The following is an 11,364-nucleotide window of genomic DNA, read 5'->3' as shown; positions in this document are numbered from 1 at the left end:
ACATTCTACTGCCTATACTCACCTCTACTTCTCCCCCCCCCCCCCCACGTACATCGCCATCCACGTCCGCCACGGCGACTTCCGCGTGTACTGCAACCCGCCGCCGACCTCCGCGCTCGACCCCTCCTGCTTCGCCCCGCTCACCGCGCTCCGCACGCGCGTGTGGGAGATCCAAGCGGACCTCCTCGCGTCGCGCAACATCTCCGTGCCCGCCGCGCACGTGCTCATGACGTCGGACGAGCAGGACGCGGCGTGGTGGGCGCAGGTGCGCGCGATGGGCTGGCGGTGGATCGACCACGGCGCGGAGGAGACGGCGGCGAGGCTGGGGCGGTGGTACCCCGTGCTCGTGGATGCGGTCGTGCAGAGCGGGGGCGTGGGGTTTGTGGGCACGGATCGGAGCACGATGAGTTTGATGGCGCAGAGGCGGGTGGAGGATTGGCAGGGGGGCGTGACGAGGACGGTGAAGTGGGGGAGTGTGGATGCGGATGCGCATTAGGCAGGAGGGGGAGGGGAGGATCTAGGGGGGTTGCTGGGATTGGAATTTAAGGACTTTTTGGACTTGCTTGACGAACTGGACTCTAACTGAACTAACGTGTGGACCTTGGGACGTAGAGCATAATTCTGTCCTGTTCACGAAAGCGCTTGCGCATGTATATACGCCTTATAGTTATGAATAACGATGCTTGTATAGGAGGTCTAGACGGGCAGACTTGCTGCAATTTGGTGCAAAGCGCCTGCACAACTTGATCCAGGTACGGAGCAAGCCGAGAGCCACATACTTGTGGCAGACCCCGATCCTTGAATGTCTCCTTATGCAGTACGTCTCGAGCTCGTCGACGCCGGTCGCAGCCAACGGCAGCTTCTCTGGTACGTACGGTGAGGGGGTTCTCGCATTGGCCCTGAACAAGTGCATACTAAAGATGTCTCATTCCTGCCGGAGCGGGAGGTACGCTTATTTTGGACTGGACTCTGTCGAAATTAGTGCCTCGTCTTCGAGGCTGTTTAACCATCGTTACTCGGATTCCTCGGGTTAGGATCTAGCCTGGTTCCTATTGAGATTGGTGCCTACCACCGGAGCCTAAGCACTTACTCCTATCTCGCTTCCGGCCAATAGCGATCGAGCTCGAGAACACAAACTTGCAAGGAGGCCGAGACATGCGGACCCGGACCTGGAATGAACGTCGATCGCTCTCCTGGTTGCTGTGCAGGTACTTACAGGTACCTGGATCGAGAGCTGGGAGCCGACTTTGGCTGTTGCTGTGGGCGCCGTTGGACGCGATATGAAGAACAGGCCGAGTATTCGTTTCCTCCGTCCTCCGGATTTTGGTCGTCTCTCCAGGCTCTTGTTCACTTGCCATCATGCCGTCTGGTCTTCCTACCCCGCCCTTGTCCAACGCCGCGCAGGCATCAGACTCGTATTATGAGAGTTACTTCTCTTCCGCGCATGCTACGAGGGACAGAACTTGTGTCTGTCCCAGCGTGAAGTATGAACGAAAGCTGGGGGACAGCGAGCTGGCGTTCTACTTTCCTTCACGCCGGAGCGGCGTGAATGACATGTAAGTCGGTTACCAAGAATCCTGCCAGTTCATGCATTTCTGATGATTGTATGCTAGGTATGTCGCCCTTGGATTCCGCGCCGTCGAGCGGGTTATGCGCCGTTCGAGACTGCGCGTCGCATGGGCGATTCTGCGGCTGAGACATCCCCTCCTGGCGTCTGCAGTGGAGATGCTCAGTTACGACGACGTTCGGTTCACGTACGCTCAGTCGCTCTCTGGAAATGCAGCACTTTGACGAAAAGACCCATTAGATATACCGCGCCCAAGTCCCCCGATGAAGCTCTCATGGATGCAAGCAGTAACATAGAATACTGCACCCGGAGTAAAGATGGTACGTCTGCTCCCGTCGCGAAGAAGCGTGAATAACGCATCTTGCAGAACTCATCGAGAGATATGTGAACGGACCCCGCACTTTATCGGACTCACGTCTATCATGCCTCATCATCTCGCAACCGGGAGTGGGGGCGACTTCCCTCCCCACTCCGCCGTTGACACCGACGTGCTCTTCCAACCCTTCCAAAACTGATTTATCCGCTGAGGAGATGTACGATTACGAACTCCTCCTGGGTGCGACGCACTTCATTGGCGACGGCATGTCCGTCATTGATCTGTGCAAGTCGCTGTTTGATATTCTCGGGAGCGAAAAGACCACTTGTCAGCTTGAGGGGGTGTTGCGTGACGAATGGCACGCGAGGTTCTGCGAGTCCCGGCATCTCGTGAGTGACTTCAAGTACTCACCCACGACCCTGGTGTCTGACAATGTCGTGAAGGACGTCCTTCCCGTATGTGTAGAAGACAGGTTACCAAGCGCGTCGAGTAAATTTCACCGCGTCGCGGCAAAGGTCGACTACCTCAATAATCAGCGTAAAGACGTCGGCGGCCAGGTGTTTCCCCGGCGGCTGAGCAAGAAACGGCGTATCGCCAGCCGATGTGTACCGTTTGACGAAGAGAAGACCAAGCAGATGATGGCGAAATGCAAGGCCCAAGGAGTATCAGTTTCGTTCGTCATGTTCGCACTTTGCAACATGGCGTGGGCGAGAACACGACCAGATAATAGGCATCTACCGATGTAAGTGGGAAGTCATCGGGTCAGTATCGGAGTGCTGACAGTGCCGTTTAGGATGGTCTACTCTGCTATGAGTCTCCGTCCTTATCTCAAGCCCGCCCAAGCGGATGTGTCCGACCTCTTTTTGGCCGTTGGATACTTCAATGTCATCCTTCCCTGCTTCATCCCTGCAAACTGCGATCAATCAAGGCTATTCTGGCATCGCGCTAGAACTGCTAGAGATCAATGCGTCCGGACGGTCAAACACCCTATGCGAAGCTCTCGATCGCGCGAACTGGCGCGCAAGAGGGCGGACTTAGCTCGTGCATGGGCCATTGCAGAGGACACAAGACATGATCCCTCCTCTGACAGACGAGACCCGCCAGCTGTCCCGAGTGCGCAACCGGATGCTCCTCGAGCATTACTCGGGATCTCTCTGCTTGGCAACTTGAATTCATTCAAGGACCACGCGAAGGCGCCGCTGTTCGACCTCCGGATGCTGACGCCTGGGGTGCGCCAGCGTTCTGGGGGGATGCTCCTCTTCTCCCATACCTTTGCGGACAAGTTATGGATAACGATGAACTGGGATAAGCTCGGCTATGACCCTGAGGTTGTCGATACCTTCTGGAAGGGGGTGTTGAGTGGCATAGATGACTTTCTATGCTAGCATGTGTAAGAGTTATGACTTGGTTTCTTTGGGATTTTGTGGGGAGGGCATTGCTCTGTGTTGCATTGTGATCTGCTTATCCTTTCAACTCTTGGTGTAAAATAGGGTACGTGCCTAATCGAGTGTACAATAATGTACAACATACGCATCTGGACATCTTCACATCGTGACAATTACAGCCGGCGTCATTGGTGAGGTTAATCCCGAACTACCTTCTCAGCCTTGCTCAGCCAGTCATCATGCATGCTCAATCAGTCTTCCCTCTAGCACTTGACCATGAGCTATCCATGGCTGCCACTGGAAATCTACGCCCACATTCTTAAACTACTAGAGCCTTCATCGGACTCCGATGTGAGTGTAAAGACCCTGGTCCGCTGCTCTGAAGCCAATTCGACCCTACGAAATGCCGCTATCCTCCCTGCCCTATGGGAGCCACACTACCGGCTGCGATACAGTAACAGTGACCCTGAACATGAAGAATCCAGAAAGCAGAAATACCATGCCAACTGGAGGTTGATGTACGCCGAAAGGAGCCGCCTGGACGCGAGGGCGTTGGATATCTTGCAATCCATGATGGCTGAGCCACGGGGGAGGCTGCTACTGGCCAGAGATGTCGCTCACGGCCTCTCGTTCGACGTATGGCGTGTCCTAGAGCTGCTGACCCGAGGTCCCATCCCGCGCTGCTTCCTAGACGAGTCTGCTCAACATGAACAGGATGTTAACAAGCCAATTCCCCCGCACGCAATTACGAGGAAGTTCTGGGCCAAAGCTATGCTCGGTGTTATCGCTAGGCGGAACGCAATACGTACGTGGGGGCGTCTTCATCAGCCGGGCCACGATGTCACTTTTGAGGAGGCTCTATCGGGCTTGTCGGCTTTCTTCTGCGTCTCGCCGTATCAGGTGCGCTTGTAGTGTATTCGGCACCTGGATGCATCAGCCCATTATGCTTTAAAGATATCGCACCAGCTGGACGAGCTTGCATCTCAATGTAGGGCTTACCTGTCAAACGGTAAATTCCCCATAGATACCAGCGTTCATGACGATGTTGTGAGCGTGAGTGTTAGGATATGTGAGTTCCTCCGATCCTTAGGCTTCAGAGCCGCCGAATGTAAGTATCTTCGCTATCGGTATCACTGCATCCGCAGCTGATCCGCTATGTGTTAAGCAAGCAGATTCCATAACTTATTCAATCACTTCCCTCACCGCGTCCTCAGCACGAACAAGCAGACCTTACCCATGTCTTTGGTGTGGTTGTTCGTTGCAATAGCCAAGAGGCTTGGTTTACAAGCGTCACCGGTAGATTTTCCCGGCAGAGTCCTTGCTCATGTCGCCGTGACAAACCCAGACCAGGAGGATGTTTTACTAGACGTCTATGGTTCAGAGGTTAGAGCGGTGCTATCTGCCTCGGAGGATATACCTAGAATGCTGTCGGTTGCTGGTTTCCACCAGCTGCAAGTGAGCCCTCGCAGCATTCCGACCGGTCCCAGCCCCGCGGGTCCCATGCTCCTTCGCGCAGCCCGCAATATTGTAGGCTCTTTCCACATCATGACGCAGGCAGAGTTCGACGAGATATCTCAAACGGATTACGAAAGCGCCAGTTATGCTGCACTGTGTGCTGACTTGGTTATGACGAACAATGGTCGTGCCCTCACGCACTTGGTGGACCCAGACTGGCCCACAAGGCTGGATGTTGCACCGGTATTATTGGATTCTGTTGCTCCGCTACTTTCGACTATGAATCGGAGCCTTCTGGAGAGACGTTGCCGAGAACTCTTGAATGATGATGAAATACCGAGGGGCCCATCTTTGCATCATGAATCCGCGAAGGGCGTGAAATACTTCGTAGGGCTCTTCTTCACCCATGTCGCATACGCATATGTTGGGTGCGTCGTAGGCTGGGAGGTGCGTTCTCCGAATTTATGTTCGTTCATCGCAGATATCTTACCGTATCGTACTGCAGCCAACTTGTATGGCAACTGAAGAGTGGATAGTGCGTATGGGTGTAGACAACCTTTCTGGCGGAAGGCATCAGCCGTTCTACAAGGTCATTACATTGACGGGGTCGCCAAGATGTGAGTATTCCACCGCTTCGCTTCCTGCATATCTGACGTATCCGCGAAGACGTCGCAGAACAGAACATCGTTCCCATGGATCCTACTCCTCCAGATTTACCGAGCAGGTTCTATAACAAGCATCAAACGGTAGGGATGTTTTTTCACGACGCTGACGTGATGGAAGGGCGGCGCGGGAGGATGCTGTTGAGCCAGGAAATGATGTCTCAGTATCCCGAGGATGATGCTGTTGGGCAACGATGGGTAGAGACGGGAGATCTTTACTTACTGTAGTGAATGACACGCGAAGTCGATGTATCTGTACAAGTTGATCCGTGTAGCATTGCAATAATCTGCCACATCCTGACTTGGCGGGATCCATAATGTGACCCGTGACATGTGACTGACGCGCAGGCTTGACTTTCGTCGCAGATGTACACCAATCGGCCCAACGCGCACACGCCTGCCTACACCGCGCATTACTCTACAAACCGGCCAGGCCCCAACGTCACAGATGATTATGAACGTGAGTTTCCCCTCAATTCTACTAAACTGTCAGCTTATGTGCGCTCAGGCTGGTACACCGAGGCCACGCCGAACAACCGGATGCTACTATCCCTGCGTTCTGGTATCGACTCGGAAATATCCTGGGCCCTAGATCGTCTATGCAGACTCTGCAACAATGAGCAATTCATGCTCAGGTCAATACCTGGCCTTATGGATGCCCTGTTTGAGTGGCCGGAGTGGTATCTCGAGCAGTGTGAGGAGGACAAGACCCAGTACGCATGTTTATTCTCGGCTCCCCGGGAGACCCAGCGCAAGAGACGGCATGGCTTGGAAGCCCTGTTCATCTTGAGAAATTCTGCTATCAATGAGCCCAATGCTGTCGAGCTAGCCAATTACCCCCAAACCCTACCGATGTTGTTGCAAATACTCCAGAAGGTCCGTCCGAACACGGATTCCAATACGGAGTTCCTGCTTAACGCTATCGAAATACTTCAAATGATTGCTGTGGATTTGACCTTTCCTACTATGTCCCCCGCGGGGTCGAACCCCATCCCTGCATTAGAGCGCATAATTGGGCATTCTACCAACCGCTCGTTGGTCATCGCGTCCATGGTCACCTTGAACCATCTATTATCCAACCCTCGGAACTCGTCCTATTTATCTCCCGAATCGCCTGCACTAGGCGCTTCTCTGCAATACCTCTCGTTGTTCGTGGATAGACCTCTCGTGGATGCCTCGCTGAATTATTTATACACCCACCTGTCGCACTACTCGATGGCCAAGGCATTCTTGCTTCATCGTGATATGCCGAGCACGCTCAACTTGCTTGTGAGCCTGCTGTTGCATGAACAAGTGGAGGAAACAGTATCCTTGGACATTAGCCCGCCAGTTGCGACGATACCGACTACAGCGGTAGCACAACGCGATCATGAACTCACACAGGAAGAACTGGAGAGTCTCGTTTCTTTGCCGGAGCCTAACCGATGTTACGAATGGTGTGTTTTGCGTATCTCCAATCGAGCCTTGCTGAGCAATTGATAGGATGAGGACGATGTTCGTGCCGAAACAGGAGGGTGAACTGACCCAGGTCGAATTTTGGAACCTCTACAAAGACCAGTTTTCACGCTTCGCAGACCGATATCCACTCCTGGTTGCTTCGGACGTGATTAAGAATGTGAACATCGTCTTCCAGACAGCGCAAGCTATGGTTCTACCCGGACCTCCACAAAAGTTCGTTGTAAGGGGCGTTGATAGGAGGAAGGATAGCACGGCTAGCGAAAGGTTCAAGTGTCATTGGAACCGTTCCCAATGCGCTGCGTCTCCTTTCAATTCACCCAGTGAGCTCTACGAGCATCTCTTAGCGCAGCATATACAGACATACGAAAGCTCCGAGATGCCTTGCTTATGGTCCACTTGCTCCGCTGGACCGATGCCGAAGCCTGCCCTCCGTTCGCATGTGCTAACACATTTGCCCGGATCTCAGGCCCCAAAGAAACATCCTTCGCGGACGAATGAGATTACTCTACCATCACAGGATTATCCTTATCCTCAGGCCGATCCTACCACTCGCCCGCCACCACCATTACGGAAGGCGGTGGTCACCTACCAACGGCCCGTAGCAGATGCACCGTCAACGTCGCTGACTGCGTTGCTTTGTCTCCGGGTCCTGTTCAGGGCCTCTTTTGCTTCCACTGACGCTGCACCCCGGGTGGATGCGGACCACTTTGGCTTCCCCGGTATTGTGGAAGATGTTTCAGAGCAGGACCAGGCGGACGCTGGGATACAGGCTGCCGACGAGAGCGGACAGGAAGGTGAAAAAAGAGGCCGTAAGGCATTTGTCCGAGTACGGAAGATGATGCAGAGTGTACGGTTACGCGACGAGACGCTTATGGGTTGGATAGCGGAGATGGTGGATGCTGGCCTGTCAGGGACGTACTGAGATACTCATAAGTATTCTTGTGTCTGTATTATTAGCACGGTTTGTATCGCATCGACACTTGTTTCCCGCCTTTTTTTCCGCAGCGCCCGTTCATGCGCTCCTAATCCTACCGCAATCCACCCTGTTTCTCGTATCTGTGGTGCGTGCGTGCGGGTGCTGCAGTTGCAGAACTAGGGTTTCCACTCATCCTCAAGGCGGCGTAGCCTGATGACATTAGCTTGACATGGCAGCTCGCGATCGACGCAATACCTTGCAGTCGCAGTTGGCTCCCAGGTTCATTTCTGTGTATACTAAGCTCCTCAAGGTAAGACGTACGCATTCTTACATGTCTTTATTTTTCATTGCGCTGATCCAAGCGCAAATCCAGGGAGTTGCGCCCAGTACAATCAGCCCAAATGTCGAACACGAGAGGTTCTGGTCCGAATTGCTCACGTTGCAAGTGGACCGCGAGTTCCTTCTCCAGCAGATTAATGCGTTGCACAAAGAAGATTGTATGGGAAGACTGAAGGTAGGTGATTCTCTGGTTCAGTCCTATCGCTATGACTGAAGGCTATTGTAGTAGTCTCCTCTCAATACGCTCTTTAGGGAATGCGTCGCCTTTGCGCGGAAGGCAGCATATGATGACCCGAAGAAATCCAATTCTATCGAGACAATTTCGATACTATCCCGGTGTATACTCCGCAAGGATCTCACAGGCTGGGAAGTGATGGAAGTATTTGCCGGTGGAGTCCATGCAAGTGACCAGTTTTTCATGGTACGCGTACTTTTTGTACCCAGGATCTCATGATGTGACATACGGCTTTAGGATATGGTCGAACTAATAAGAGAACTACTCAGTGATGAGGCAGCACCTGGTAGGTGACTCGTTCATGGTGGAAAGGACACCACTCAAGCCTATTGTAGTCTCCATACGACATCAGACTTTGCAGTTGGGCGTCATCTTTATGTGCGGCGTCGGTCAGCTCAGTCCTGGCGCTTACTTTCTGCGACGCGATCTCTTCCCATCAATATGTGATGTGAGTAGTCTATGATGTCTCTGGGAAACGCTCTCTCAGCTGTTCATTAATATAATGGTTGGGTTGGTGCAGTTCGTGAAGCACCGGAATACCAGACAATATGCTTTCGAAGCTGCACTATTCCTCTGTCTGCTAGCCAACTTCCACAGATCGGATTCGGCAAAGCTCAATCCATATGTGCACCACATACATGAGACAGTTGATGTGGATGCCATGCGCACTATCTCGATAGCATGCAAATTTGCAGTTGTGACAAGCGTTAAGTATGTTAGTATTCTAATGTTATCGCCAGCCACACGGCTCAGTTGTCAACAGGGCATACTGGAGTATATCAGATGACTCAGAGCCTACCTTTATGAGCGCCGTAGGGACATTGGTGACTAGCCTTCGTCCAGATCGGGCGTTCTCATCGAAGCCAGTCGATCCTCCTCGTGAACTTTTCAAAGACCAGTACGTCCTCTCGGTGCTTCCCGGGCTGTGCTTTATCACTGAGCGCTTCAAGGCCGATAGAAGCGACCCTCGCCTTGTTGCCTGTGTACGAATTCCTGCACTCCAACCAAGTATTTGCTTCCTTGCTGTTGGAGGAGCTGCACATGCCGTCGGAGAAAGCGACGTCCCCGACTGTGACCTCCCCTCTGCTATTGATATTACTGACATTATCATCCTATTTATTGACTCATGCGACATCTTCCAGCACTCCTCGTTCTGCTGCCTACGGAACCATGGCCTTACATCTCTTGAATGTTATGATGGACAACGACGCGATCTTTCGAGCATTCTGCGAGCCACACAAGATTAATATAAGGATATGTCGTCAAGTGAGCGAGTGACAATCTGAGTAATCATTTCTGGATTTCTCAACTTGCTGGCAGAGACTGCCTGTGCTTCCAGCGCAATCCCCGCCACGAGCCCCGCTTTGCGCAGTGCTAGATTGCTGCGTCCTATGGTTACGCCACAATTTACATAAGAAGCTTCAGACGAGCTCGTACATGTACAGTCTATGCGCCCATACAAGTCAGACACGGGACTGATTCCGACATAGCATCTGCGTCAGGATATGCTACAGAACTCTGTGGATGTTACGGAGAGACGGCGTACGCATAGGTGCGTGAGATTGAATCGGATTGGCACAACATGGGACCTCAAGTGTCACGCAAAGATTATCACTGGCAGGAGCTCTGGAGGGCCGTCATCGGACTACTAGACTTCCTGACTCGGAGCGACATCACAACGACGGGCGGTAGCCTTTTTCAATTGCAGCACGAGGTAACCTCCAACACGTACATTTGCCGCTTTAGCCCAGTATTGACGAGTGTCTCCAGACCTTACTTTTAGTAGATTTCGTACTATGTAATTGTGAAGCGCTGCTGCCATCCCCACCAGCCATCCATGAATGCATTGTGGGTCTGCCTCATTTTGCTTTCTTCGGAAGAAGATACTCAACGACGTACAGTACGAACTTGTTCGCTCCATCTCGACTTTGAAGAAGCAAAATGTGCAGCCAGACACTGCGTCCGCGTCAAGACCGATGCATGGACGTCACAGACAGTCATCTGGCTCGGAGGAGGCCTACGACCCATTGGCACATGTACTTCGCACCGTAGCTTTCTACGAAGAAAAGGTCCATAGTGCAAACGCCCGCTCAGCGAAAGAGGCTATGCGTATACTTGCGAAACACGTAGACAGTGAGGGCGTGCTGGGCTCACAAGATGCTGGCCAGTTCGCTGAACCTTGGTGAGTACGGGACTTCTGGGTAAATGGAGCGACTCATAGAGCGAGGCATCAGGATACGGAATGAAGACCTCTCAGGATTCGCGAAATATGCGGCGATAGACGGCCTTTCGCTCATGCCCTAGGCAGAATTTTGTAGTGGTGTAGAATTATTACTACGGGTTCATGTAGGAGCCTGATGAGCTGCGAAATTCAGCATACCGCCGCGTTAAGCTTGACCGTACTTGAGTACACGTACTGTATAGCGAGTACTATCATTTGGGTAGTTTTGCAAAATTTGCAAAACTACCGCAGCCCCTAGAGAGAGCTCTATACCAAATTAAAAAATTCAGAGACTTTTTAGGCATGTAGAGATAGACTAGTAGATACCCTCTGTCAAGTTGGTTTAGGGAAATATCGAGTGGTCATGGAGAGGGAGGAAGAGGAGGATGTTTGCAACCGCCTACAGACCGTGTGAAACCTAGATCTGGTACTCATTCCATGGTTTTTTGCCGGGATTTTGTTGGGACTATACTGGTGTACCATACATTGAGCTACTCAAGCAGCCCGATTGTGAAGAGAGGATGTAGCTATAGCGATGCTGTTTTGCAAAACTTCGAGAGGAGGATCGTGACAAAAACGTGATGGATCTCGCGGGGATGTCACGCGTGACAAACTTTTGCAAAACCCCCTGCACACCGCGGCATCTGTCCAGCATCCTCTACACCACGTATTAAAATACAAAGAAATCACATTCGGGTACATAGAAGGGTGCTACACGATGCCATGAAAAAACTCTGACGCAAGAGCCAGCGAACTGAGCGCAACACGTCGATTTACAGAGAGTTTTGCAAAACTACCCAAATGATAGTA

The 11,364-nt window shown here is 52.4% G+C and overlaps 4 protein-coding genes across 4 annotated transcripts in view; all 4 read left to right on the top strand.

The window, feature by feature from the left end:
* GLOTRDRAFT_124182 (uncharacterized protein) overlaps positions 1 to 496 on the top strand; it is a gene marked incomplete at both ends in the record, with an annotated part of 2,041 nt that extends 1,545 nt beyond the window's left edge. The window contains one exon of the mRNA XM_007862647.1: positions 170 to 496. Within this exon, the coding sequence (XP_007860838.1) occupies positions 170 to 496 (327 nt within the window). The remainder of the gene's footprint in view (positions 1 to 169) is intronic.
* A 995-nt stretch (positions 497 to 1,491) lies between these two features.
* GLOTRDRAFT_15015 (uncharacterized protein) lies at positions 1,492 to 3,268 on the top strand (the record flags this gene model as incomplete). The annotated part of the gene is made up of 6 exons (XM_007861929.2): positions 1,492 to 1,556; positions 1,614 to 1,754; positions 1,808 to 1,887; positions 1,935 to 2,272; positions 2,327 to 2,625; positions 2,677 to 3,268. Coding segments are annotated over 6 exons (1,515 nt in total), but the record flags the coding sequence as incomplete, so codon positions are not given.
* Positions 3,269 to 5,751: 2,483 nt separating this feature from the next.
* GLOTRDRAFT_113062 (uncharacterized protein) lies at positions 5,752 to 7,224 on the top strand (the record flags this gene model as incomplete). Its single annotated transcript, XM_007862646.1, has 3 exons — positions 5,752 to 5,845; positions 5,894 to 6,821; positions 6,868 to 7,224. Coding segments are annotated over 3 exons (1,377 nt in total), but the record flags the coding sequence as incomplete, so codon positions are not given.
* Positions 7,225 to 7,988: 764 nt separating this feature from the next.
* Positions 7,989 to 10,637, top strand: GLOTRDRAFT_135110 (uncharacterized protein; the record flags this gene model as incomplete). Its single annotated transcript, XM_007862645.1, has 10 exons — positions 7,989 to 8,069; positions 8,133 to 8,273; positions 8,325 to 8,519; positions 8,571 to 8,619; positions 8,669 to 8,781; positions 8,854 to 9,044; positions 9,097 to 9,231; positions 9,284 to 9,404; positions 10,235 to 10,515; positions 10,568 to 10,637. Exons 3-10 carry the CDS (start codon positions 8,472 to 8,474, stop codon positions 10,635 to 10,637), a joined length of 1,008 nt encoding a protein of 335 aa, XP_007860836.1. The 5' UTR covers positions 7,989 to 8,069; positions 8,133 to 8,273; positions 8,325 to 8,471.
* Between the last annotated feature and the right edge of the window lie 727 nt (positions 10,638 to 11,364).

This window comes from Gloeophyllum trabeum (assembly GCF_000344685.1).
Source record: "Gloeophyllum trabeum ATCC 11539 unplaced genomic scaffold GLOTRscaffold_00001, whole genome shotgun sequence".
Taxonomy (NCBI): domain Eukaryota; kingdom Fungi; phylum Basidiomycota; class Agaricomycetes; order Gloeophyllales; family Gloeophyllaceae; genus Gloeophyllum; species Gloeophyllum trabeum.
Note: the sequence above shows the minus strand (reverse complement) of the source record. Positions and strands in the feature narration are given on the sequence as shown.